A 27,667-nucleotide genomic window follows, 5' to 3' on the forward strand; every position below is an offset into this window, starting at 1 on the left:
GTATATATACAATTCCCAAAACTCAAGAACAAAAAGACAACTCAATTAAAACATGGGCAAATAAATTGAATAGACATTTCTCCAAAGAATATATACAAATGGCCAGTAAGACCATGAAAAGATACCCAACATCATTAGTCTTTAGAGAAATGCAAATGAAAACCATAAGATATCACTTCACATCTATTAAGACAGTTACAATTTTAAAAAAAGAAAAGAGAAAGGAAAATAAGTGTTGGCAAGAATGTGGAGAAACTGGAACTCTGGTACTTTTGTGGTGGGAATATAAAATGACGGAGCTGCTGTGGAAAAGTTTGGCAACTCCTCAAGAAGCTGCACACAGATGACCCAGCATTCCACTCCTAGGTATATACCCAAAAGAATCGAAAACGGGGACTCAGACCCTTATGCAACAAAATTCATTGCCCATTAATCACAATAGCCAAAAGGTAAAAATAACCCAAGTGTCTATCAATAGATGAATGGATAAAGAAAATGTGGTGTATCCATACAATGAAATATTCAGCCATAAAAAGGAATAAAGTTATGATACATGCTACAACATGAATGAACTTTAAAAACATTATGCTAAGGGAAATAAGCCAGACACAAAAGAACAAATACTATATGACTCGACTTACATGAAATATCTAGAATGGCCAAATTCATAGAGATAGAAAGTAGATCAGAGGTTACCAGGGTCTGGGGAAAGGGAGGAGTGGGGAGGTACTGCTTAAGGTTTATAGAGTTTCTATTTGGGGTGATGAAAAAGTTTTGTAATAGATAGGGGCGATGGTTGTACAACATTGTGAATGTAATTAATGCCGCTGAATTGTATACTTAAAGAAGGTTAAAATGGCAAATGATGTTATATGTATTTTACCACAATTTTTTTTGAATTTTTGAATTTTATTTATTTTTTTATACAGCAAGTTCTTATTTGTTATCCATTTTATACGTATTAGCATATATATGCCAATCTCAACCTCCCAATTCATCCCACCCCCCCCCCCACCTCTTTCCCCCCTTGGTGTCCATATGTTTGTTCTCTACTTCGGTGTCTCTATTTCTGCCCTGCAAACCAGTTCATCTACACCATTTTTCTAGGTTCCACAAAAATGCGTTGATATACGATATTTGTTTTTCTCTTTCTGACTTACTTCACTCTGTATGACAGTCTCTAGATCCATCCACGTCTCTACAAATGACCCAATTTCATTCCTCTTTATGGCTGAGTAATACTCCATTGTATATACGTACCACATCTTCTTTATCCATTCGTCTGTCGATGGGCATTTAGGTTGCTTCCATGACCTGGCTATTGTAAATAGTGCTGCAGTGAACATTGGGGTGCATGTGTCTTCTGGAATTATGGTTTTCTCTGGGTATATGCCCAGTAATGGGATTGCTGGGTCATGCAGTAACTCTATTTTGTTTTTTAAGGCACCTCCATAATGTTCTCCATAGTGACTGTATCAATTTACATTCTCACCAACAGTGCAAGAGGGTTTCCTTTTCTCCACACCCTCTCCAGCATTTGTTGTTTGTACATTTTCTGATGATGCCCATTCTAACTGGTGTGAGGTGATACCTCATTGCAGTCTTGATTTGCATTTCTCTAATAATTAGTGACATTGAGCAGCTTTTCATGTGCTTCTCGGCCATCTGTATGTCTTCTTTGGAGAAATGTCTATTTAGGTCTTCTGCCCATTTTTTGATTGGGTTGTTTATTTTTTTAATACTGAGCTGCATGAGCTGTTTATATATTTTGGAGATTAATCCTTTGTCCATTGATTCGGTTGCAAATATTTTCTCCATTCTGAGGGTTGTCTTTTTGTCTTATTTGTAGTTTCCTTTGCTTTGAAAAAGCTTAGAAGTTTCATTAGGTCCCATTTGTTTATTTTGGTTTTTATTTCATTACTCTAGGTGGATCAAAAAAGATTTTGCTGTGATTTATGTCAAAGAGTGTTCTTCCTATGTTTTTCTCTAAGAGTTTTATAGTGTCCAGTTTTACATTTAGGCCTCTAATCCATTTTGAGTTTATTTTTGTGTATGGTGTTAGGAAGTGTTCTAATTTCATTCTTTTACATGTAGCTGTTCAGTTTTCCCAGCACCACTTATTGAAGAGACTGTCTTTTCTCCATTGTATATCCTTGCCTCCTTTGTCATAGATTAGTTGACCATAGGTGTGTGGGGTTTATCTCTGGGCTTTCTATCTTGTTCCATTGATCTCTACTTCTGGTTTTGTGCCAGTACAATACTGTCTTGATTACTGTAGCTTTGTAGTATAGTCTGACGTCAGGGAGTCTGATTCCTCCAGCTCTGTTTTTTTTTTTTTTTTTTTTTTTCTTCAAGATTGCTTTGGCTATTCAGGATCTTTTGTGTCTCCATACAAATTTTAAGATATTTTTGTTCTAATTCTGTAAAAAATGCCATTGGTAATTTGATAGGGATAGGACTGAATCTGTAGATTGCTTTGGGTAGTATAGACATTTTCACAATATTGATTCTTCCAATCCAAGAATATGGTATATCTCTCCATCTGTTTCTATCATCTTTAATTTCTTTCACCAGTGTCTTATAGTTCTCTGACTACAGGTCTTTTGTCTTCCTAGGTAGCTTTTTCTTAGGTATTTTATTCTTTTTGTTACAGTGGTAAATGGGGGTGTTTCCTTAATTTCTCTTTCATATTTTTCATCATTAGTATACAGGAATGCAAGAGATTTCTGTGCATTAATTTTGTATCCTGCAACTTTGATTAGCTCTAGTAGTTTCCTGGTGGCATATTTAGGATTCTCTATGTATAGTATCATGTCATCTGCAAACAGTGACAAGTTTTACTTCTTTTCCAATTCATATTCCTTTTATTTCTTTTTCTTCTCTGATTGTTGTGGCTAAGACTTCCAAAACTATGTTGAATAATAGTGGTGAGAGTGGACATGCTTGTCTCAGAGGAAATGCTTTCAGTTTTTCACCACTGAAAAGGATGTTTGCTGTGGGTTTGTCGTATATGGCCCTTATTATGTTGAGGTAGGTTCCCTCTATGGCCACTTTCTGGAAAGTTTTTATATAAATGGGTGTTGGAATTATGCCAAAAGCTTTTCCTACATCTATTGAGATGATCATATGGTTTTTCTTCCTCAATTTGTTAATATGGTGTATCACATTGATTGATTTGTGTATATTGAAGAAGCCTTGCATCCCTGGGATAAATCCCACTTGATCATGGTGTATGATCCTTTTAATGTGTTGTTGGATTGTGTTTGCTAGTATTTTCTTGAGGATTCTTGCATCTATATTCATCAGTGATATTGGTCTGTAATTTTCTTTTTTTGTAGTATCTTTGTCTGGTTTTGGTATCAGGGTGATGGTGGTCTCATAGAATGAGTTTGGGAGTGTTCCTTCCTCTGCAATTTGTTGGAAGAGTTTGAGAAAGATGGGTGTTAGCTCTTCTCTAAATGTTTGATAGAATTAACCTGTGAGCCATCTGGTCCTGGATTTTTGTTTGTTAGAAGATTTTTAATCACAGTTTCAATTTCATTACTGTGATTGGTCTGTTCATATTTTCTATTTCTTCCTGGTTCAGTCTTGGAAGGTTATACCTTTCTAAGAATTTGTCCATTCTTCCAGGTTGTCCATTTTATTGGCATAGAGTTGCTTGTAGTAGTCTCTTAGTATGCTTTGTATTTCTGTGGCATCTGTTGTAACTTCTCCTTTTTCATTTCTAATTTTATTGATTTGAGTCCTCTCCCTCTTTTTCTTGATGAGTCTGGCTAATGGTTTATCAATTTTGTTTATCTTCTCAAAGAACCAGCTTTTAGTTTTATTGAAATTTGCTACTGTTTTCTTTGTTTCTATTTCATTTATTTCTGCTCTGATCTTTATGATTTCTTTCCTTCTGCTCACTTTGGGTTTTGTTTGTTCTTCCTTCTCTAGTCCCTTTAGGTGTAAGGTTTGATTGTTTATTTGAGATTTTTCCTGTTTCTTGAGGTAGGCTTGTATTGCTATAAGCTTCCCTCTTAGAACTGCTTTTTCTGCATCCCATAGGTTTTGGATCGTCGTGTATTCATCATCATTTGTCTCTATGTATTTTTTTATTTCCTCTTTGATTTGTTCAGTGATCTCCTAGTTATTTAGTACCATATTGTTTAGCCTCATGTGTTTGTGTTTTTTATATTCTTTCCCCTGTAATTGATTTCTAATCTCACAGCATTGTGGTCAGAAAAGATGCTTGATATGATTTTAATTTTCTTAAATTTACTGAGGCTTCATTTGTGACCCAAGATGTGATCTATCTTGGAGAATGTTCCATGTGCACTTGAGGAGAAAGTGTAATCTGCTGTTTTGGGATGGAATGTCCTATAAGTATCAATTAAATCTATCTGGTCTATTGTGTCATTTAAAGCTTGTGTTTCCTTATTAATTTTCACTTTGGATGATCTGTCCATTGGTGTAAGTAAGGTGTTAAAGTCCCCCACTATTATTGTGTTTCTGTCGATTTCCTCTTTTATAGATGTTAGCATTTGCTTTATGTATTGAGGTGCTCCTATGTTGGGTGCATATACATTTATAATTGTTATATATTCTTCTTGGATTGATCTGTTGATCATTATGTAGTGTTGTTCCTTGTCTCTTGTAACATCCTTTATTTTAAAGCCTATTTTATCTGATATGAGTATTGCTACTCCAGCTTTCTTTTGATTTCCATTTGCATGGTATGTCTTTTTCCATCCCCTCACTTTCAGTCTGTATGTGTCCCTAGTTCTGAAGTGGGTCTCTTTTAGACAGCGTATATATGGGTGTTGTTTTTGTATCCATTCAGAGAGCCTGTGTCTTTTGGTTGGAGCACTTAATCCACTCACATTTAAGGTAATTATCGATATGTATACTCCTATTACCATTTTCTTAATTGTTTTGGGTTTGTTTTTTAGGTCCTTTTCTTCTCTTGTGTTTCCCACTTAGAGAAGTTCCTTTAGCATTTGTTGTAGAGCTGGTTTGGTGGTGAATTCTCTTAGCTTTTGCGTGTCTGTAAAGCTTTTAATTTCTGTCGAATCTGAATGAAATTCTTGCTGGGTAGAGTAAACTTGGTTGTAGTTTCCTCCCTTTCATCACTTTAAATATATCATGCCACTCCCTTCTGGCTTGTAGAGTTTCTGCTGAGAAATCAGCTGTTAACCTTATGGGAGTTCCCTTGTATGTTATTTGTTGTTTTTCCCTTGTTGCTTTCAATAGTTTTTCTTTGTCTTTAATTTTTGTCAATTTGATTACTATGTGTCTCAGCGTGTTTCTCCTTGGGTTTATCCTGCCTGGGACTCTTTGCTTCCTGGACTTGGGTGGCTATTTCCTTTCCCATGTTAGGGAAGTTTTTGCCTATAATCTCTTCAAATATTTTCTCGGGTCCTTTCTCTCTCTCTTCTCCTTTTGGAACCCCTATAATGCAAATGTTGTTGCATTTAATGTTGTCCCAGAGGTCTCTTAGGCTGTCTTCATTTCTTTTCATTCTTTTTTCTTTATTCTGTTCCATGGCAGTGAATTCCACCATTGTCTTTCAGGTCACTTATCTGTTTTTCTGCCTCAGTTACTCTGCTACTGATTTCTTCTAGTGTATTTTCCATTTCTGTTATTGTATTGTTCATCTCTGTTTGTTTGTTCTTTAATTCTAGGTGTTTGTTCTTTAATTTTCTAGGTCTTTGTTAAACATTTCTTGCCTCTTCTCGATCTTTGCCTCCACTCTTTCTGAGTTCCTGGTTCATCTTCACTATCATTATTCTGAATTCTTTTTCTGGAATGTTGCCTATCTCCACTTCATTTAGTTGTTTTTCTGGGGTTTTATCTTGTTCCTTCATCTGGTACATAGCCCTCTGCCTTTTCATCTTGTCTGTCTTTCTGTGAATGTGGTTTTTGTTCCACAGGCTGCAGGATTGTAGTTCTTCTTGCTTCTACTGTCTGCCCTCTGGTGGATGAGGCTATCTAAGAAGCTTGTGCAAGTTTCCTGATGGGAGGGACTGGTGGTGGGTAGAGCTGGCAGTTGCTCTGGTGGGCAGAGCTCAGTAAAACTGTAATCTGCTTGTCTGCTGATGGGTGGGGCTGGGTTCCCTCCCTGTTGGTCGTTTGGCCTGAGGCGGCCCAACACTGGAGCCTATGGAGCTCTTTGGTGGGGCTAATGCCAGGTTCTCGAGGGCTAATGCCAGGTTCTCGGAGGGCTAATGCCAAGGAGTGCTTCCCAGAACTTCTGCTGCCAGTGTCCTTGTCCCCACGGTGAGACACAGCCCCCGCACCCTGCCTCTGCAGGAGACCCTCCAACACTAGTAGGTAGGTCTGGTTCAGTCTCCTATGGGGTCACTGCTCCTTCCCCTGGGTCCCGATGCACACACATTACTTTGTGTCTGCCCTCCAAGAGTGGAGTCTGTTTACCCCAGTCCTGTCGAAGTCCTGCAATCAAATCCCGCTAGCCTTCAAAGTCTGATTCTCTAGGAATTCCTCCTCCCATTGCCAGATCCCCAGGTTGGGAAGCTTGATGTGGGTCTCAGAACCTTCACTCCAGTGCATGGTCTTCTGTGGTCTAAGTGTTCTTATACCAGTTTGTGAGTTACCCACCCAGCAGTTATGGGATTTGATTTTATTGTGATTGTGCCCCACCTACCATCTCACTGTGGCTTCTCCTTTGTCTTAGGACATGGGGTATCTTGTTTGGTGAGTTCCAGTGTCTTCCTGTTGATGATTGTTCAGCAGTTAGCTGTGATTCCGGTGCTCTTGCAAGAGGGAGAGAGCGCATGTCCTTCTACTCTGCCATCTTGAACCAATCTCCTACCACAATTCTTTTAAATGGGGAAAAAAGCACCACGGCACAGTATGAAGTCTTACTAATAACCAGATTTCAATTTTCAGTTTTCCTATTTAATAACAGAGTAATCCTCTTGAGCCTGTTTTCTGATTTGTCACAATAATTATTTGTAACAATAATAATAATAATGGTTTTTGGCAAAGCATTGATGTAAAACTTGCATTAACTAATTTAATCTTTACAACAAGTCTATGGAACTAAGTACTATAATTATCTCATTTTACAGGCACAAAACTGAAGCACAGAGTGGTTAAGTAACTTGCCTAAAGTCACAGAGCTAATAATTGCCAGCTAAGGTTTGTACCTACATGCCAGACCAATGGTTTTGAATGTTCATAAAAATGGAGACTATGAAACCTACTTCACAGGGTTGTTGTAGGAATGAAATGCAATGAATCATATCTTTAAACTGCTTAGTACAGACCCTAGCACCAAGCAGATATTCAATACACAGTATCAGGTTCTTACCAGTTATTGTACCAATAAAAGCAAAGGCATATTCTCCCTTGTTCTCACTCAAGGAGTGGCTATGTGAGCAACTCTAAGTGTCCAGTAACAATAAAACCTACAGTTTCATTTAGACTGCGCAGATAAAAATGTGTCAATGCATTATAAAAAAAACTCTTGTTATATAATTAGGGTGCCCATGCACTTCTTTCTTGGCCTACAGAGTGTACAGACTAGGCTAACAAGTACTAATTTTTACCAGGCTTTGTTTCTACCTAAGGTCCTGAGTCTTTAGATGATGAAAGCTACATTATAAACTTCTGAATTCTTAAACTCAGTTAATTCCACATCCCTATCATTTTGGTTCCCACCCAAAAGTGCAGGCCTCTGTATTCATATTATTTCCCTCAAGTCTCATCCACACATTGCTCTTTCTATTCCTCTGACTTAACTAATCATCACCCCCTTCTCTCCCCATCTTTTATGACAGCTTCTGAAACCTTCAGTCCCTGGTGAACAAACTGTGCTACCTGTTCACAGAATGCTCCCTCTATTGCTTTTTTAAAGGGATACTTGGCTCTTTCCTGCAGATGCTTCTTTACAGCTTACCTCTGTATTATTAGCATCCTACAGGCTCCTCAACACTGCTTCCACATAGCAGTCCCCTACGCTCTCCTTCAGCCCTCTGCTGCTGTGTAACAGCCCCATCCACCAAAATTGTTGGAGCCTGGCTCACACTCTAGCTCTTTACCTTAAGCCCTTCCATAGCCTGGATGGACAGCTTATCTCTTTGGATGGCTTTTCTCAGCTCCCTGACGTTCTAGATGCCATGGCCACACAAGGCTCCTTGTCATCACCTGGGACAGTATCATGTCTGAAATTTTAAACTCCAATATTATAGTACTCTGACTATTACCTTTTATCCTTCTAGCTTCCTTATTCCCTTACATCCATGCACAGATCTGTTTCTGAATCTCGTTAAGACCTTCAGTCACTTAATCCCTTCATTTTTCTCTTAGTCTATCATTCCTGACCATCTGAACACTCTTTTACAAGCCTCATTGATGCTTTCATATTCCTGTTCTACCGTACCTCAGTGTAAAACAACTAATCTGGGTCAAAGCTATCCTTTCTTTGAGTTGTGCCTACCCCTGAGCAGCCAAACAATGCCTGAACACAATCACACATTCATGGACATGAGCACAAACACAAACTTTTTCATTTTTTGTTTGTCTTTGGTCAACTTCCTCTATTTACCTTAATGACTTTTCCAAACTAATGCCTGACTTAAATCATTCTTCAACCATTCCCTGGCCCACTCAGTGCCTCCTCCCAAAACAGATGATCCTGCCTTCTAATTTACAAAGAAAATTAAGATTAACAGGCAGCATCTCTTTCTACTTTGTCTCTGTATCTGAAAACAAGCATATTTTTCTCACCTAGTTTTCTCCAGACTTGAGGTATCCTTGTCATACCTCTTAAGAGAAACTTCCATAATCTTCTCCTGTCTCCAATATCTACTAGATCTCTTCTAAAATCCCCTTGGTCTATATACACATCTTATACTTCAAATATAAACTCGTCCATTTATCCCATATTCCCTTCTAGGAGTTATTCAATATGATATGAATGTTTGTGTCCCCCAAAATTCATATGTTGAATTCTAACCCCCATAGGTGATGGTATTAGTAGGTGGGGCCTTTGGAAGGTGATTAGGTTCTAAGGGTGGTACCCTCATGAATGGGATTAGTGCCTTCTAAAACAGACTCCAAAGAGATCCCTAGCCCTTTCCGCCAACTGGGGATACAACAAAAATCTGTGACTTGGAAAAGGGCTTTCACCCAATCATGCTGGCATCCAGAACTCGGACTTCCAGCTTCTAAAACTGTGAGCAATACATTTCTGTTGTTTATAAGCTACCCAGCTTGTATTATTTTGTTACAGTGGCCCATATGGACCTTAAGACAGTACCCTACTTTTCTCATGTAAATTTCTTGAAAAATGGAAATAACATAGGCCCTATCCCTCACCATTCAGGCCTGAATCTACATAGTTTGTTTCATGACCTACAACTCTACTTAAACTGATTTTGCTAAGGTCAGCAAAGCATTCTAACTGGCAAATCCAGTGAACATTTTTCAATCTATTTCTCACAAATCTTATCTGTTACACCTGACATTTCTCCTCAACCTTGAAAACCCTTACTCCTTTGGCTTATACGATGCTGTCTAGTCCTGCTTCTCCTGGCATTGTACCTTCTTGATCACTTTTTCCTCAGCTCATACCTATTTATTTTACTCCATCTGTTGATATTTTACTTCACCAAGAGTCTGTTATTCATTGTTCCAAAATATGTTTACATAGTATCATGTAAGTCAAAAAATATGAATGTGGAAAAAAAAAGAGTAGTTGTTTCCATGAAACAAAGCAGTACTTCTGGAAAGCCTTGATTTAGACGAACTGCTTTAAAAAAGCAGTTTTCAAATTAGGTCTCGGTAAGAGGACTGTAAAGATAGGAGAAAAAAACCTAAAACAGTGAGAAAAGGTATCTTTTTTTTCTCAAAGGGGGTGTCATTGGCATTTTGGGCCAGACAATTCTTCACTGTCCAAGACACTGCAGGATGTTCATAGTTCCTGGACCCTACATACTAAATGTCATACTGCTCTTCTCCGGTATGACAGTTGTTATGAGCAACTAAACAAAAAAACCTTCACAGATTTCCAGGGAACCTGTATCACCTCTAGTTGAGAACTAATGATAGAAGGATTTTGCACTCAGATTTCTTTACAAGAATCTTAAATGCTTGCTCATCTTTGAAGAAACAAACTACAAAAAGTAGAAAATACATTTCAAATATGATTTGCACTCAAAAGATTGTGTGTAACACCAATTAGCAGACCCATGGCAAAGAAAAGGTCATGACTGTATATTATATCAATAGATTAGCATTTTTAAGTTAAATAAAATGTTTTTATTTCCTACTGCTGTAATCAAATGCTCAACTACTGAGTCTACTGTATTGAACCTCATTTTAGCATATTTTCTGAGAACTGTCATAATTATCTGAGACATTTATTGTATGGACAAAGGCTTAGCAACCTTGTAGCTTTTAAATATTCAGAAGTTGCCAACTTCAAAAAAATTCAAATAAAAACTCATTATAGAAATTACCATTCTTCTAACTTTGCTGAGGAAATTCTGCCATGAAAAAGTGAGATCCATGTTAACCTAGCAACACATTCATGTTTAATTTGAAACTTTTAAAGAAAAATATACCATTATTGAAACATACTGACAATAAAATATTTTTCAATCAGTATTAAAGTTTTTTAAAGTGTACAATCTAAACCACTCTTTTCACAATAATAGAGAAAATACTCTTTCATACCTCACTGACAAATATTCAAATTCTTAGGCATTAAAAACATTTTGAAGGGTTTTGTTGACCTTTGTCTTACCTCTACAAGCAACACAAAGATTCTGGCCTCCAAGTAACAGATAATTTTTAAAATGTAGTTTCTATTAGAAAGAGGTGTACACTGAGAAGACTTTCATCTCTAGCAGTTGTAAGATGTAAATTTAACCCAGAAGGGAAATATTACTAAATTTTTCCACAGGAGACAAATTAGAAATTGTTTATAATTTAATCACCAAAATCAAAAGAAAGATTTGAATAATATAGCAGAAGGCACTAAACTTGGACAGACAGTGAAAACTATTTGCTTACTTGGCTTCTCTAAATAAATTATAATTACTAAAGATGCTTCCATTATTGTCTAATATAAAATAGCAATGAGGAAACTAGATGAACAAGAATTCTATTTCCAAAAAAATGATTTTAATTGCTTTCCTACAAGTCTTAAGTTAAAAGGAGTCCAAGTAGATGAACTGATATTAGTAGACAGACTTGGAAATCCATTCTAGATTTTGAAGTGAATACAGGATCGATATATATATATAATACTTTCTTTCTTAAGTCTTTTTTTAATGTAAAAATTCAAACAATCTTTATTATTAAGTGTATCATACATAGATAAGAGTATATACAATGAATATTTATAGTTGTAAGAGAATTAATAAAGTAAATAGCTGCATACCCATCTCTCAGGTTAGGTAACAGATTGTTACCAGAACCTTAATTAATCTTCTGTGTGCCCTCCCCCGACAAACCACTTGCTGTCCCCCACTTCCCCCAGATAACCACTAACCTCACTTATGTATGTCTTCTTTGCTTTTCTTTGTGGTTTTACTCCTTATGTATGTACTCCTAATCTTAAGTCTTGAATAAAGAAATGAAGTTAGCAAGGATTGAACGAACATAAAGCATAAATAAATATAGGCAAATTTAAAAAACAGAAAAGACATCATTGCACTCATTTCTTGCATGCAAGCACATTCTTCAGGAGTTTTTATTTATATGAAGGATATGTATACTTATATGTCCACTTTTGCTAGTTGAGCCAGCTTCAACTGAGCCAGGTTTCAGCCTTTAGCTAAAGGACTATGCTCAGGGCCCTGAAATCAGGATGCTAAATCATACTGCCCAAAGAGGCAATGATTCACTGCACAAAATGCAATTTTTTAATGTACTTACGATAGCCACATTTTTTACAGCCTGCTCGGACACTGTCCTTGTTGCAACCTGAAATACAGTTGGATAACATTTTAGGAGACATATAGATAATAAGAACAAACATTTCATCACATGGAAAAGCTGAGAAAACCACTTGTTATAGAATTTATTTCTTAAAAAAAAAATCATCTCTGGCCTAGCTTAGAATACTACTCAATTATTTTTTTTTTTTTTTTTTTTTTGTGGTACACGGGCCTCTCACTGTTGTGGTCTCTCCCATTGCAGAGCACAGGCTCCGGACGCACAGGCTCAGCGGCCATGGCTCACGGGCCCAGCCACTCCGCGGCATGTGGGATCTTCCCGGACCAGGGCATGAACCCACGTCCCCTGCATTGGCAGGTGGATTCTCAACCACTGCGCCACCAGGGAAGCCCCTCAATTATTATAATTACTAGAAATCAGTGGAAAAGCTAATTTACTCAAATTATTTCCATGACAAATACTTAAAGAAGATATTTTTCTCTAATTCAACAGAAATGCTGTACTATAGTCAAGAGCTTCAACATTCCAGGAATTCTATAACACTGCAGAAGAAATTCCGGGGTACTTTGGCCTGTCTCTCAAATGTAATATAATTAACTGACTAGATATATACATAAACATGCAGGTTAACAAATATTTTTCTGCTTACTCTTCGAAGAAAAAAAATTCTAACTTTCTTAAAGGAATTGGTAAAATACCAGAAACATACTTTAATTGTTAGGTTTTGTAAGAAACATCTCAATTCAGCACTCAAATTTTGACAAGAGAAAAAAACTAGTCACATATTTGGTGTGACCAATGATTAGAAGTATTTACAGTATCTCTGTATAAATGGTGGTACATGCAGGCAACATTGAAGATACAAATAACAGAGGAAATAAAACTGATTTTTTATTGTGATAACATATATATATAACATAAAAATTTACCACCTTAACCATTTCAAAGTGCACAATTCAATGGTATTAAGTATGTTCACAATGTTATACAACCATCACCACTATCTACTATTTCTAAAACTTCATCACAATCATCCCAAACAGTCACTGTGCCCATTAAACAGTAACTGTCCATTCCCCTTTCCCTCTAGCTCCTGGTAATCTCTATTCTGTTTTCTGTTTCTATGCATTTGCCTGTTCTAGGTATCTCATATAAGTGGAATCATACAATATTTATCCTTTTGTGCCTGGCTTATTTTATCTAGCATAAAGTTTTCAAGGTTCATCCATACTGTAGCACACACCAGAATGGCATTCCTTTTCATGACTTAATAATATTCCATTGTATGTATATGTAGTTGAAACCAATTTTAACCTCCAATCAATAAGGGCTTCCATTAACCAATCAGAGGGCCAGTACAGTATTACTCTATTTCTTAATTAAGGGCATCTAACTCCTAAGTCCTTCAAATGGAGATATCTCAGTTTAATAATAAAGTACATATAGTGCAAATGTAATACATTTAATTTTAAAAGAAAGATCATTTTCAAACCATTTTTTAATGGTATAAAGTCAAATATTAGTCATTTCCCCCTAAAATATACATTGTTGAGTTGTTCTAGTAAAAATACAGTCCGTTCTGCTACGATGCTTTTTTAAAAAACATAAATTTGTTCCAATGCATCTGATATAAGAGGGAACAATTTGAGGGCAAAGTGTCCATGAAATACACTAGGTGAATACAGAAACCTGAATCCAGTTGCTCTGAGCCTCAAAACACACATGGACACATCTCAAACATTTCTAGCAACTTCAGTTCACAACGTGTGCTGTGAGCAGCACCCACCCACATCTGGTGTTATAACTTCCCATCTGATTTTGTATTATTACCTTCCTACCACTACTTCAGAACAACTCATAAGCTACAATTCTTCTGAACTCCTCTTCCACAGCAAACTTCAGGTCTTTTAAAAGGTATAATGTCCTGTTTTTTGCAGTATTTATGTATCTTTTAACCAATTAACACATGCAGATAGGTTCCTATGATTTTTTTATGTATTGCTGATGAAGTTTTTGAGTGTTGTGCTCCAACCTCAATTTTTTTCCATAAACCTTGTGGGTTTTATTGCAGAGTGTAGAAACACATAAGCTACATTGTAGCAGAACTGTGGTATAAAACTGGATTAATAATAAAATCAGGCTCTTTCGTTATGAAATAACTGCATGTTGAAAAAGATGCTCAGAGAATCCGGGTCAATGTTAAGTCTGTTCCCACAGAAACCAGACACTGAATAATACTGAACAACACTGTGCTAAATGCACCATTACCTCTCCTACAACAAACTCAAAATGTTGCAGTGGACAGATTCAAAATGATCTCATCTCAGCATGTATTAGAAACGAACTCATCTTTGACTAAAGCCATCGATAAAACTTATCATTCAAGTATCTCCTATTTTTAGAATGAACAAAATATGAAACTTTCAGAGCAGTTCATCTTCTTTAACAAGGCTGTAATTTTTACATGAAAGAGAAGTGTTAACAAGAACTCTAAATAATTTCATATCAGCTATTTCCTCACCAGCCTTTGGCTAAATTAAGATTTCAAGCTTCTTTTGTCTATCATTTTCACAACTGTCTGGTCAACTAAACACTTTTACCTGGAACTTTGAATCCAATGCAACAGACACAGTAAATCTGAGACAAGTGACACAATGAAATGGGGACAGGTAGTTCATTCTGCTGTCAGGATCCAGTTTCTAGTGGTAGTAATGCCACTGGCAGCAGCAGCCCTAATCAGGTCTAGGCCTGTGCAGGTTCTTGGCTAAGGGTTCCCTTGCTCTTGTTTATTTTCTGAGCCTCTATTATCCAGCCTTTCCTTAGAGTCTGTGAGTTTCCTGGTATCTTTCCTTTTCTGCTTAAGTTAACTAGTCAGTTTCTGTTGTCTGGAACAAGAACTCTGCTGATACAATGGTACTTGAGATCCATGTCAAACTGAATAGCAAGACTATAAGGGAGGCCCTGACTCTGACAAGTTATCCATTTCCCCATCTTAGGTTCCTGAGCTGTCTTTGTTCCACTCCTCTTAGAAGTTTGCTAGAATAATAGATCCTGCCTCCCTCAAAATGTTCCTACAATCCGAAAGCCATTAAATAATCACGACCTATAATTCAAAAGCCATCAAATAAAAACTTATAAATTTGGCTACATATCGGTAATATATTTCCCCCTAACCCCCACCTATGCCTCTGAGGGTGGCAGGGCAGCAACATACCAAAGAGATATGCTGCAAAATTCCAGAGGTGCCTCGGTGAGTGAGACATGGGACAGGTGACCTAGGTCTTGAAGGTGTGGCAAGAGGTTCTGGAATAGAGGATTCTGGACCAGTCATGGAGAACCAGAAGCTACAGCAGAGATGACGGAATTCAAGGAAACATCCTTGCTTTGGTGAATAGAGATTTCTTCAGCGGACACTTGGTACCAGCTCTGAGAGCCCTTACCCCTGCCTATTTCCTGCCATGATGTGGGTCAGATGTATGTATTCTCTATAACATCAGAAGGACAGTGCTAATGTGTCTCATTCTTGTGAGCATCCTAATAAAGAACACATATACTCGTTAAAAAAAATCTGGCTACATAACAAAATCTGAATGGCAAAGACCACCAAAAGCAAACTCAAAAGACACATGAAAACTTGGGAAAAAACATTTGCAACTCATAGCACCAACAAAGGGCGATTATCCCTACTCTATAAAACCCATCAAAGCATTAAGAAAAAGATCGATGACCAATAGGAAAAAAATGGGCAAAGGAACTAACAGAAAGTTCACAGAAAAGGAAATAGAAACAACTCTGAAACATACAGAAAGATGCTCAGCCTTACTCATAATAAATGAAATGTACATTAAAATCTAAACTGGGATTTCATTTTCACTTATCAGAACAGCAAAAATTGAAAAGGTTGAAGAGTGTGTGGGGGGACATACACACATGTATCGCTCATAGTAGTAAAAATGAGTACCATCTCCATGGAAAGTAAGCTGACAAAATCTATCAGAACTACCAGTGTACATACTCCTTTGATACAGCACTTCCACAACTGGGAATTAATCAACTCAATTTATTTGCACAAATGCATACAGGATTACGTGCAAAGTTATTCACTGCAGCATTGTTTGTAATAGTAAAAAAAAAAAGTAGAAATAATTTAGTCACCAATTTTGGTATAAAAGAATAAGGATGTTCTTTATTTAATGATATGCAATGATCTCTAAGATATAAAGAGAAAAAAAGCAAACTGTAGAACAGCGTTTACAGAACGTTGCCATTTGTATAAAAGAAAGGAAATTATATATATAATATATAATCTCCCTACACATTATATATAATAAAGATTATATATATAATATATATATCCCTACACACTTACATACAATATAGATTATATTAATAGAGATATGTAAAGAAAAAAATCTCTGCAAGGATATATACATTGGTTACCTGAAGAAAGGAGTCCCGGGTCCACGGGGAGAAAGGGTGAGAGACACGTCACTATAGACCTTCTGTATCTCTAAAGTGTGAAATGTGAATGAATTGCCTTCTCAAAAACCAAACCCAGAAACTTCCCTTAGCCCCAACACTAAGAAGAGGTGCTGTCATGCAAGCATTCTTTGACAAAAGGCAATGATTGCACTTGTAAATTCTTCAGAGAAGCTATATTGTAGATTTTCAACAAAATTTTATTAACTGATAGTTTTAGGAACAAATTGTAGAGGTCTTTATTTATTGTATTTGTTATATGTTAACAAAGCCTTACTCCGATCTAGAATTCTGCTGAAGGTGAGTGGCAGGGGTCCTTCCTCTCTCAGTAACTTGAAGGACTAGAGAATGTCAGTTTCTCTAGATTTGGGACCATGCTACATTTTGTATGCAACTTGGTGCCTAGCATGGTGTGGAGTTGCTAGGAGGTCCTCAACAAATCTTTGTTGCTTTGAGGTTATAAATTTAAGAAAATACTTCAACAGTTGGGAATCAGTAACTTCTATTGCTCCCAATCGCCAGCCATGAAACTAGTGTCTGCACTGACTCTGGTCCACCTGAGGCATGATAGGCACTAAAAGAAAAGGAATAAAAGGACAAAAGAAATGAAAATAATGACTGCTGGGAAGGGGGAAATGACAGAAGCGCAGGGAACTTTCTGGGATGATGGAAATATTCAAAATCTTTGTTATATATATGATTCTTCAAGCTGTACATTTGTGATTGTGCATTTTAGTTTCACATATATGAATTATACTTCAGGAGGTAGCATAAAATGAAAAAAAGTAATAGTAGGGCAAAGAAGGAAGCGAAAAGAGAAAATTAGAAAAGATGAAAAAGCAGGGACAAAATAAAAGGAATGAGAAAACATGAGACAAAGAGATGGAGTGTTCCTGCCAATAGCCTCAGGCTGTTCAGTGGCCCCCAAAGGTATGGCAAGCCATCATACTGACCTCAATTTATTCTCTCGAAATTTCACATCACCTGTTTCCAAAGTCAACAATTTTGTCACTGGGAACTTTAACAGTGATGCTTGGAACTTAATATTATATTTCTCTCGTGCTGTATATTTTAGATTTTAGGGAAGCCTGTAAAAGCTTTCTTTATAATTAAAATATTTTCTGTAATCATTTAAATTTAAAAGTAAACAGCTTAAGTAACTAAGTTTTCTTTGTAGTAAGTAATTAGCAATTGTAATCACCTCTGTCCATTCTTTTCATTTTTAATTTGATTAGATTCAAATTAGATTCCTTTTCTGTTTTGTAAAACTTTAAATTTTATTTTATTTATTTATTTATTTTTTGCAGTATGCAGGCCTCTCACTGTTGTGGCCTCTCCCGTTGTGGAGCACAGGCTCCTGACACGCAGGCTCAGCGGCCATGGCTCACGGGCCCAGCCGCTCCATGGCATGTGGGATCTTCCTGGACTGGGGCACGAACCCGCGTCCCCTGCATCGGCAGGCGGACTCTCAACCACTGCGCCACCAGGGAAGCCCAAACTTTAAATTTTATATTTGGTTACTCAATAATAATTTTAGTTATAACTTGGTGACCCTTAAAGATAACTTCAATTTCTTCTGCTTTTAAAATTCAAATCATGGCCAGATTTTATACCATAGAGGTGCTATATAATATGTATATAGCATATGTACTCTGCTAAAGTTGAATGCAGAGTAAAATGCCATGCATTTAAACTTTTCCACTGCTTTATATTAAGAATTTATAGATATAATCCTTTTTTGGGGATCCCCAAAGATTGTACTGAAGGCAAAACAGAAAGAACAGCAGAAATAAAAAATTCTCTGCATACTAAAAAAATAGGTTAAATGAGTTCCCTGATGTAAACATTTTAAAAGAGCAGATGTCGCCACCTTCAGTTAAAAATGCCTTCATAATAATTTGACCCTCAATAGAGATAAAAGTAAATCAAAGAATTGCTTATTTTAAACTACTGGCATGAAAGAGCTAACATTTAAGTAAATGTATTAAATGCTTTCACTTGCTTGCCTCACAAAATACAAATAACCTGTGAAGAAAAAAGGCTATAGGTATTACCAGTTTAAGATAAGAAGAGACACGGAGAAGTTTAATTCACTATCTAATGAAACAGAATCAAGACTGCTGTCTAGTTTAGTCTGTTTACTTTAGTAACAGATTCTGCTCATCAGCAATTCTAGTAATCATCCCTCTAAATATTATTTACCTATAATGGGCATAACTCTGAAATAGATGTGAGAGAAACTGTAAACATGAATAAACTTCCTATACTAGAGGAAACTTACAATATACTAGGTTATCTAGGCTAATGCATCCACAGCTGTAAGGCATGCTAGACTGTGCCAGTTTAAAGACATATAGCTCCATTAGTAAGCAGGAAGAACTGGCTGGCATAACTTTCCATTGAGAGACCAGGAAAGCTTCCCGCAGGTAGACATGGACAATAGAGCAGGGACAGTGATAACAAAAGCATGTAGGTAGAAAAGCACAGAGGTTCTGAGAATAGTTGGCCAGGTCAGAAGACTGCAGAATGCATGAGAGCAGTGGTGGGAGGAAAGGGCAGCAAGACTGATTCGGCTATGCTTAGGAAGTGTGTACTTCATTCTTGCAGAGATGCGGAGCTTTGGCATTATAAGAGTTTAGAAGCGAAAGAAAACTTAGTCATCAACTCCTTCACCATAGAGACAAGGAAACTGAGCCTCTGAAAGGTTAAGGTGCTTGAAAAGAAATAGAAAATTCACAGATATGGGTCAAGAATTAAGTTCCTGTCTCCCAGGAATGACAGGATCAGGTACATGATTTAGGAAAAGTATTTCAGGAGAAACGTGCCGCATAGACTAGAGAAAAAAGAAATTGTGTATAGTATAGTTTAGGAGTGAAAATAATTTGGATGTAGCATAATTTAGAATCCTTCTATTACTAAGTTGCAATAGTAACCTGTTAAGAATATGACACACTTTGATAGCCGAATATAATGTTAATTTGGCTAAAGGAAATAAACCACCTTGGCTATATAGATTTCACTGAAGGAGGGGGAGGGGGAGGGGGAGGGGGAGAGAGAGTTTTCCTGCCAACCACATCAGTAACATACATTGCCACTTGTGCCAGGTAACTCTTCATTGGGAATGGTTAATTATTAACATGAATGTGAGAACTAATTTCAATAACTGTGAATGGTAAAAGCAGTTTTAAAAGAAAGTAAACTTCACTGAGTTTCAGTGTGTTTAAATGTCATTTCTTTAATAACAACTATAAGTTAAGTCTATGATTTCTCTACGTAACAGAGTACACATTTCACTGTGTTACCTACACAATAGTTACATACACTGCTATGGAAAAACAGCTAAAGTAGGTGACCATAAAATAGATGAGGCTGATTATCATTTGTGGAAAGCAACCTCAGTACTTTATAGTCATACCTTGTAATAATCACTAGCAGGACCACCCAAAAAATGCCATGCTGGATCCATATGAGCATTATACCTAAAAATAAAAGAGCATTCTTGTCCTTCTTGATGATTGTCTCCAAAGATTTCTGATGGAGCCCTATTTTCCTGTAATACACTGTCTGGATCAATCATCCGAGAAATTACCTTAACATTTTCCGTATTTTCTAATGGCACTCGCATTGTACTTTTACAGTGCTGTCATGCCTATTATTTCAATTTTTTCTGGGTTTAAATAGTTTATGTCTTACCATCTACCTTAATGGCACAATTTAAGATTATTACACTTTGAAGCATTATTTTGAATTGAAAGACGGTTAACATATCTATAACACTAGTCTAAGGGAATTTCAATAAGGATTTTAAAAAATCACTTTTGTCTTCTTTCTTAAGCAGCACATTACATTTTCATTACTAGACTTAAATTTTATGAGGACACAAATTGTGACATACCTATACCATGTAGATGCTCAAAATGCTTGCTCAAATAATGAAACCAACAGTGACAGCAAGTCAACTCTGGATGCATTTGTGTGTGGCCAAAGCCATCAGGGCTGACTTGGCCTATCAGGATGCCTAGGCAATCTACTGTGCAGACTGGACTTCCTCTGCTGGCCCCTTACATGTTGATAATCTCCGGGCTCCAGCCACAGACCTTCCCTTCACACTTTACGCACTCCACCTGAGCAAAGGCTTCCATTCCCATGGTCTATATCATGTGTGGATGACACCAAATTGTTCTTTGATTCTGGCTTCCTTCCTAAGCTATAAATTTTCTTTCTTAGTGTATATTAGATATTTCCATTCCTATCTCTTACTATTAGATATTTCCATTCCTTGAGTACATCTCAACACAAGCCCCAATTGAAGTCATCATCATCCCCCCAAATACTGTTCCTTCTCAGGTGTTGCCTATATTAGTAAATAGCCCCACCCAGCCCCCCTAACAGTGAAACCCAGGTATACCTCATTTCCAATCTTACTCACCTATAGTGAATATATCGCTGATTCCCAGTGATTCTACCACCAGAAAAATATCTCCAGTCTATCTGCTTCTCTCCTTTTCTAATGAGACCATCCCTGAGGCATCATCACAGCTTACCAGAGTTACTCCTAACTGGTGACTCTGTCTCCAAACTAGCTCTCCTTCAATCTATTGTGCAGCCAGAGTGCTCTCTCCATAATGTGAATATGTTTAAAAATCCTTAAATATCTTACTATGGTCCTTAGGAAAACATCCAAACTTCCTGTCATGGCTTAAAACATCCTGTAAGAACTGGAAATTGCCTTGTAAGTTATACTGAAACACAGCAAAATGGATAAGCACATGGGGTCTAGATGAGCCAGACTGACCCATCACTTCCTAGCTATCTCAGTCAAGTTATTTGATTTCTCTGTCCCTCAGTATCCTTATCTGTAGAATGGGAATAGTAACACCGAACTCACAGTGTGGGTGCGAATGTTAAATGAGATAAAATACAATGCTTGACACAGTGTCTGACACGTCTGACACATAGTAAATGCTTAGTAAATATTAGCTACTGTTATCTCTCTAGTTAATTTCTCACTTCTATTCCATTTGTATTCTGAGTTCCATCCATAATGCACATCTTTCATTTCGTCTTCTCACACATTTCTTTTTCCTTTACATATCCAGTCCCTCTGGCTACAACTCCCCCTCCCACAATTCTTCAGGTCTCATCCTAAATGCCACATCCTCTGGAAAGTCTTTCTGGCCCCTCCAGTCTCCTGTTAGGTGCCCTTACTATGTGCTCCTCAAGTGTTTGTATTTTCCCTGCCTTACACTTGTCAGACTTTCTAGTACTTTCTTTTCACTGCTAAATTGTAGGTTCTGTGTGAAAGGTAACTGTATTCCCAGTGCCTAGCACAGAGCCTAGCATGCAGTACGCCTTTAATAAAAAGTTATGTGCATGATGAATGTGTATCTTTCCTCTCCTACAATGCCCACCCCCACCCCGTGCTCCTCCTAAAACTGCAGTTGGTAGAACAGCACTACCTTCCCATAACAGCTATCTGTAAAATACAGTTCAGTAAAGGCTGCCACAGAACAAACATGGTCAAATAATACTGGGAAACAAAGTTGCCTCTGAACCATAGCAATTCTCAGCATCTTTTTTATACTATAGGCATTGTGAATCTCCAAGTTGTGTAAGTGGGGGGCCGGGGGTAGTGGTGTATATTTATCAAAATATCTCCTGCAACCAGTGCTGGAAGGAACTATACGCATAAATCAACAAATCTCCTTCTTTTACAGATTCAGAAACTGAGGCCCAGAATGGCAAAGCGACCGGTCCAAGGCCACACAGCAACTACATACAACAAGGACGAGAGAGAATTAGAACCCTAGACGCCCATTTCGGCCCTTCCAGTACAAACAATGCCTCTGGCTACTTGGGTTCGCAGGTGTTGCCACCTCAAATTTTACTTTCAAGCCATACTAACGGTCAGTTTTCCTGGCAACTGCCTCCTAGGCCTACAGTTACTAGTCTGTCTGCAACACCCCTCCCCCTCCTCCACCCTATATATACTTTCCCTGTGGTACATCCGGTGCCCTGGCAGCTTGACTGGAGTGGGGGAGATAGTTTCTTTCCTTCTCTCTTTCCTTCAGAGTTTATTTTTGGACTGTAAACTTTTTCCCGTAAACCAAGCGAACCGGCTAATTTTAACGCCTTCGCCTTTGAGCTCTACTCCTTACTCCGGCGCACTCCGCCCTACCCTACCCGCTCCCTCCCTCGCCCAGACCCTGGGTCTTTACCTGGAACTGCCATGGCGCTGGTAAGAGGGGTCGCGGGACCCCTGGGCTTTCGAAAGGGCGCTCGCTTCCCGCTGGCCGCGAGGACAACACACAGCTAGGACGGCTTCTTCCTCCCACCGGCGCCGCGGTACCAAGGTGACAGTCGGGGGAGGCCCTAAAAGTCTCCGGCGATAGCGGAACCAAGTAGCTGCTGCTGTAGTTTCTGGGGGAATTGTATTGTAGGCATCACTCGGTCCGAACCATTACTGCCAGCTTCCAGGGGGTTAATTGATTTGCATACGCGTGGAGTGAAGTAAACAACACCAAGACTTACGAATTGTTGTCTTAATAATTGTAATACAAATTAAATTAATCTAGCATTAGACAGTACAGCCACTAAACAAACATTTAGGGGCTTAATAATCTTTTTCTCGATTCCCTGGAGGCTACTGGAATTCCCCCTTCTCAGGATTAGCGGTGCTCGGGTCCGGGAGCAACATGGCAGCATCCGTGAGGCGCTAGTTTTAGGAAAAGAGAGAGTTTGGTGTCGCTGCCTTGCGGGATTTTGACAGGTTGGAGCTTTCCACGACCTCCCGATTTAAGGAAGCGTGTATCGATAGGTGGACAGCTTTAGTTATCGACCGTTCGCTCTCATCCCCACTTAAGAGCAGAGTCCTGAGCGCTGACCAGCATGAGCAACATTTACATCCAGGAGCCTCCCACGAACGGGAAGGTGAGCGTCATGTAGGGTACCTGGATTCCCCAAAGCGATATCTCACTAATTAAAGGAATTCTGGGGTCGTAGGGTTGGAAGAGATTAGAAGTCTTGTCCTTACCCCTGCCTCTGAACAGGATTGCTTCGAAAGCCATATACTGGCACTTCTAAGCACATAATTGAAAAAGTCCTCAAGTGGAGATTCCTCCATCTACCAACCTCCTGGCCCTACTTGGATTCAGCCTAACTCTGCAGGCGTTTTCTAGGGTCGTAGGTAAAAAGCCAAGTATATTTTTTAAATTGACTTTTTTTTTTTTTTTTTTTTTGCTTAATTTGGAGATCGCTCTGTCTCCATTTGTTCTACAATCCTTTATTGAATGCCTACTAGGCACCAGGTGCTGGGGATATAAAGATGGATGGATAAAACCTAGTTGTTGCCCTAGAAGAGCTAACGGTTTAGTTTGAGAGGGAGGCAGGTAAAGAAAAACCTTATATATTTGGTAGGCTTTCTAATGGAGAGAGGAGCATATTGCATTGGTAGTACTGAGAAGTTAGCAACTGGGAAAGTAGGGAAAGGCTTCATGGATGAAGTGTCATTTGAGCTGGTCTTTGTCAGCGGAAGTGGGGAATGGAAAATGTTCCCACATTAGAATGAGAGAATAATTTCCTGATTGATTTTGATGGTCAAGATATGTCAATTCTTATTCAAAGTGTTTATATGCAGTATGAGGCAGAGTCAATAATGGAATAAGTATCACTTGAATTCTTGAACTGGAACCTAGTCTATATCACACACAAAATATGATGAACCAACGTAATGGAGAAAATAAAAATGAGAATGAAAGCATAGAGGTGAATTAGGATAAACTGAATTTGTATCAGATACAATTATGTTGCAGTCTTGTTTATTTACATTTTGTAACACAGTGAGAGTAATTTGAAAACAAAAGCAAAAATGCTGTAAATGATACCCCCAGCAAACATTTTAGTGGGTATTTTGGGCAGAGCAGTTCTTTCAGTTCTGCTGTTTGCACTTTTCCCCCTCCTCACTCCTACCCTATGTCATTGTGAAAACCCAGAATATCTATCTCTTCTTACTTCCAAATGTTTCTTGAGAGTGATTCACCCCCAGTTGATAAACACTGGTAGAGATGGAATACATTGCCCATCCTGCTAGGCAGGGAGTTCACACTTGTTGCTTTCTGTAGTATACTCTAGCCTGCTCAAATGGCATTTTAGCAGAGAGGGCTTTCCTATCAACTCTCTATAATATAGCAAACCTGATTCATATCCTGCATTCCAGCATTCCCTGGCCTCCTTAACCTCTTTAGTTTTTTTCTCCAGTACTTTTTTTCTTTTTCAGTACTTATTTTTTATTGTTGTATCCTCCACTACTCTCGCCCATGGAATGAGCATTATGAGGATAGAGACAGACATCTAGAATGGTGCTTGACACATGGTAGCAGCAATTCAAATATGTACTGAATGAATGGGTGGATGAATTAATACTGTACTTCTCTTCTGAGAAGTATTAAGCATCAGTGAGTTTGAGGTTATACTTCTACTGTCAAGGGCAGTCTCTGGAGGAAGATTCAACATGGTCATAAAGATGAGAAGCTTTAACAAAGATATATGCCTGAACAGAAATCTTTCATTCAACAAATATTTACTGAGCACCTAGCATAGGCCAGGCTCTATGCTAGGTTTTAGGGACACAATGGAAAGAAAAAACAGCATTGTCCCTATTATCAGAGAGTAAGTTGAGTGAAATATACCGTGGTGAAATAATCATGCAAATAAGTGTATGCAAACTGTGGTGAATGTTGTCCTTCTGAACAGAATTGGGCTGAGGGAGAATATGACGCATAGCCCAAGTTTTCCTTCAAAACCAGTTTGGGACTTTTTCCAGCATAATAAGACTGATCGAAGACATTGAGGCTTCAAAATTTTGTACCTTAGAGAGCATGGCAAGAATTTTGGCCTGGAAGGAATTTAAAGCAGATGTAATAAAAAGATTCCTTAATGCAATGTTTGTTTAGTGGCTGTACTGTCTAATGCTACATTAGGTACTGAAAGGATTCAGAGATATTCCAAATATGTGGGACAAAATTTCTCTCTTCAAAGTATGGTATCAACTTGGGAAGTAATTAACACTTTGTATGGGTGGTTAACCCCTGGAGGTAGTCTGTAAATATGCTGGGTTATGTTATAACTCTGGCCTTTGAGGATGAGGCACAGAAATGTAACCCTTGACAGAAATTTTCTTATCTACTGAAAATGAAATTTCCACATATTATGATGATTTAATCTAAATTTTATATTTACCCATATATTTATTCTTAAGAGACATTTTATTATCAAAGTATTGTCTTACTTGTAAGCTTTAAGAAAAAGAGCCACTGATGCTTGACATAGTAGTTATGGCTAATGGGAATGAATGGCCAAAGGAGGAGCCATGTGCCTTCTTTTTTAAATCAGTAGTTAATCTTCTTAAAAGATTAAGAAAACCTGGTAAACAAGGTGGCCCAATCATATATGTGTTCTTTTTACTGGGAATAAGTTTCCTGTGGTCAAAAAATTTTATAAGAATAATATTTACAACAATAATAGCTATCATATTTTGAGCATTTACTATTTGTCAGGTACTGTTCTAAGCAGTCTGTGTATAATAACTCATTCTGTCCTCACAACAAACCTATGAGGATATTATTATCCCTGTTTTTTTTTTGTTTTTTTTAACATCTTTATTGGAGTATAACTGTTTTACAATAGTGTGTTAGTTTTTCCTTTACAACAAAGTGAATCAGTTATACATATACATATGTTCCCATATCTCTTCCCTCTTGCATCACCCTCTCTCCCACCCTACCTATCCCACCCCTCTAGGTGGTCACAAAGCACAGAGGTGATCTCCCTATGCTATGCGGCAGCTTCCCACTAGCAATCTAATTTACATTTGGTAGTGTATATATGTCCCTGCCACTCTCTCACTTCGTCACAGCTTACCCTTCCCCCTCCCCATATCCTCAAGTCCATGCTCTAGTGTGTTTTATTCCCGTGTTATTCTGTGTTTTATTCCGGTCCTACCACTAATCTCTTCATGACATTTTTTTTCCCTTAGGGTCCATATATATGTGTTAGCATACGGTATTTGTTTTTCTCCTTCTGACTTACTTCACTCTGTATGACAGGCTTCAGGTCCATCCACCTCATTACAAATAACTCTGTTTCATTTCTTTTTATGGCTGAGTAATATTCCATTGTACATATGTGCCACATCTTCTTTATCCATTCATCTGTTGATGGACACTTAGGTTGCTTCCATGTCCTGGCTAAATAGAGCTGCAATGAACATTTTGGTACATGACTCTTTTTGAATTATGGTTTTCTCAGGGTATATGCCCAGTAGTGGGATTGCTGGGTCGCATGGTAGTTCTATTTTTAGTTTTGTAAGGAACCCCCATACTGTTCTCCATAGTGGCTGTATCAATTTACATTCCCACCAGCAGTGCAAGAGTCCTTTTCTCCACACCCTCTCCAGCATTTATTGTTTCTAGAGTTTTTGATGATGGCCAATCTGACCGGTGCGAGATGATATCTCATTGTTGTTTTGATTTGCATTTCTCTAATGCTTAATGATGTTGAGCATTCTTTCATATGTTTGTTGGCAATCTGTATATCTTCTTTGGAGAAATGTCTATTTAGTTCTTCTGCCCATTTTTGGATTGCGTTGTTTGTTTTTTTGTTATTGAGCTGCATGAGTTGCTTATAAATTTTGGATATTAATCCTTTGTCAGTTGCTTCATTTGCAAATATTTTCTCCCATTCTGAGGGTTGTCTTTTGGTCTTGTTTATGGTATCCTTTCTGTGCAAAAGCTTTTAAGTTTCATTAGGTCACATTTGTTTATTTTTGTTTTTATTTCCATTTCTCTAGGAGATGGGTCAAAAAGGATCTTGCTGTGATTTATGTCATAGAGTGTTCTGCCTATGTTTTCCTCTAAGAGTTTGATAGTGTCTGGCCTTACATTTAGGTCTTTAACCCATTTTGAGTTTATTTTTGTGTGTGGTGTTAGGGAGTGTTCTAATTTCATACTTTTACAGGTAGCTGTCCAGTTTTCCCAGCACCACTTATTGAAGAGGCTGTCTTTTCTCCACTGTATATCCTTCCCTCCTTTATCAAAGATAAGGTGACCATATGTGTGTGGGTTTATCTCTGGGCTTTCTATCCTGTTCCATTGATCTATATTTCTATTTTTGTGCCAGTACCATACTGTCTTGATTACTGTAGCTTTGTAGTATAATCTGAAGTCAGGGAGCCTGATTCCTCCAGCTCCATTTTTCGTTCTCAAGGTTGCTTTGGCTATTCAGC

General features: G+C 37.9%; 2 protein-coding genes across 9 annotated transcripts in view; one reads left to right on the plus strand and one right to left on the minus strand.

Moving 5' to 3' along the window:
• SREK1IP1 (SREK1 interacting protein 1) overlaps positions 1-22,794 on the minus strand; it is a 73,881-nt gene extending 51,087 nt beyond the window's left edge. For 3 of the 5 annotated variants that reach the window (XM_067031034.1, XM_067031032.1, XM_059062328.2), the window contains exons 1-2: positions 22,605-22,794; positions 11,887-11,934 (exon numbers count right to left, since the gene is read on the minus strand). In XM_067031034.1, coding sequence (XP_066887135.1) covers positions 11,887-11,934; positions 22,605-22,617 — 61 coding nt within the window. In that variant the 5' untranslated portion in view covers positions 22,618-22,794. The remainder of the gene's footprint in view (positions 1-11,886; positions 11,935-22,604) is intronic. The other 2 variants (XM_067031035.1, XM_067031033.1) reach the window with 1 other exon arrangement.
• Positions 22,396-27,667, plus strand: part of CWC27 (CWC27 spliceosome associated cyclophilin) — a 240,724-nt gene continuing 235,452 nt past the window's right edge. For 3 of the 4 annotated variants that reach the window (XM_059062304.2, XM_059062305.2, XM_067031030.1), the window contains exon 1: positions 23,057-23,316. In XM_059062304.2, coding sequence (XP_058918287.1) covers positions 23,275-23,316 — 42 coding nt within the window. In that variant the 5' untranslated portion in view covers positions 23,057-23,274. Of the gene's footprint in view, positions 22,625-23,056; positions 23,317-27,667 lie in introns of those variants that run through there. The other variant, XM_067031029.1, reaches the window with a different exon arrangement.

Source organism: Kogia breviceps, chromosome 4 (genome assembly GCF_026419965.1).
Source record: "Kogia breviceps isolate mKogBre1 chromosome 4, mKogBre1 haplotype 1, whole genome shotgun sequence".
NCBI lineage: Eukaryota > Metazoa > Chordata > Mammalia > Artiodactyla > Physeteridae > Kogia > Kogia breviceps.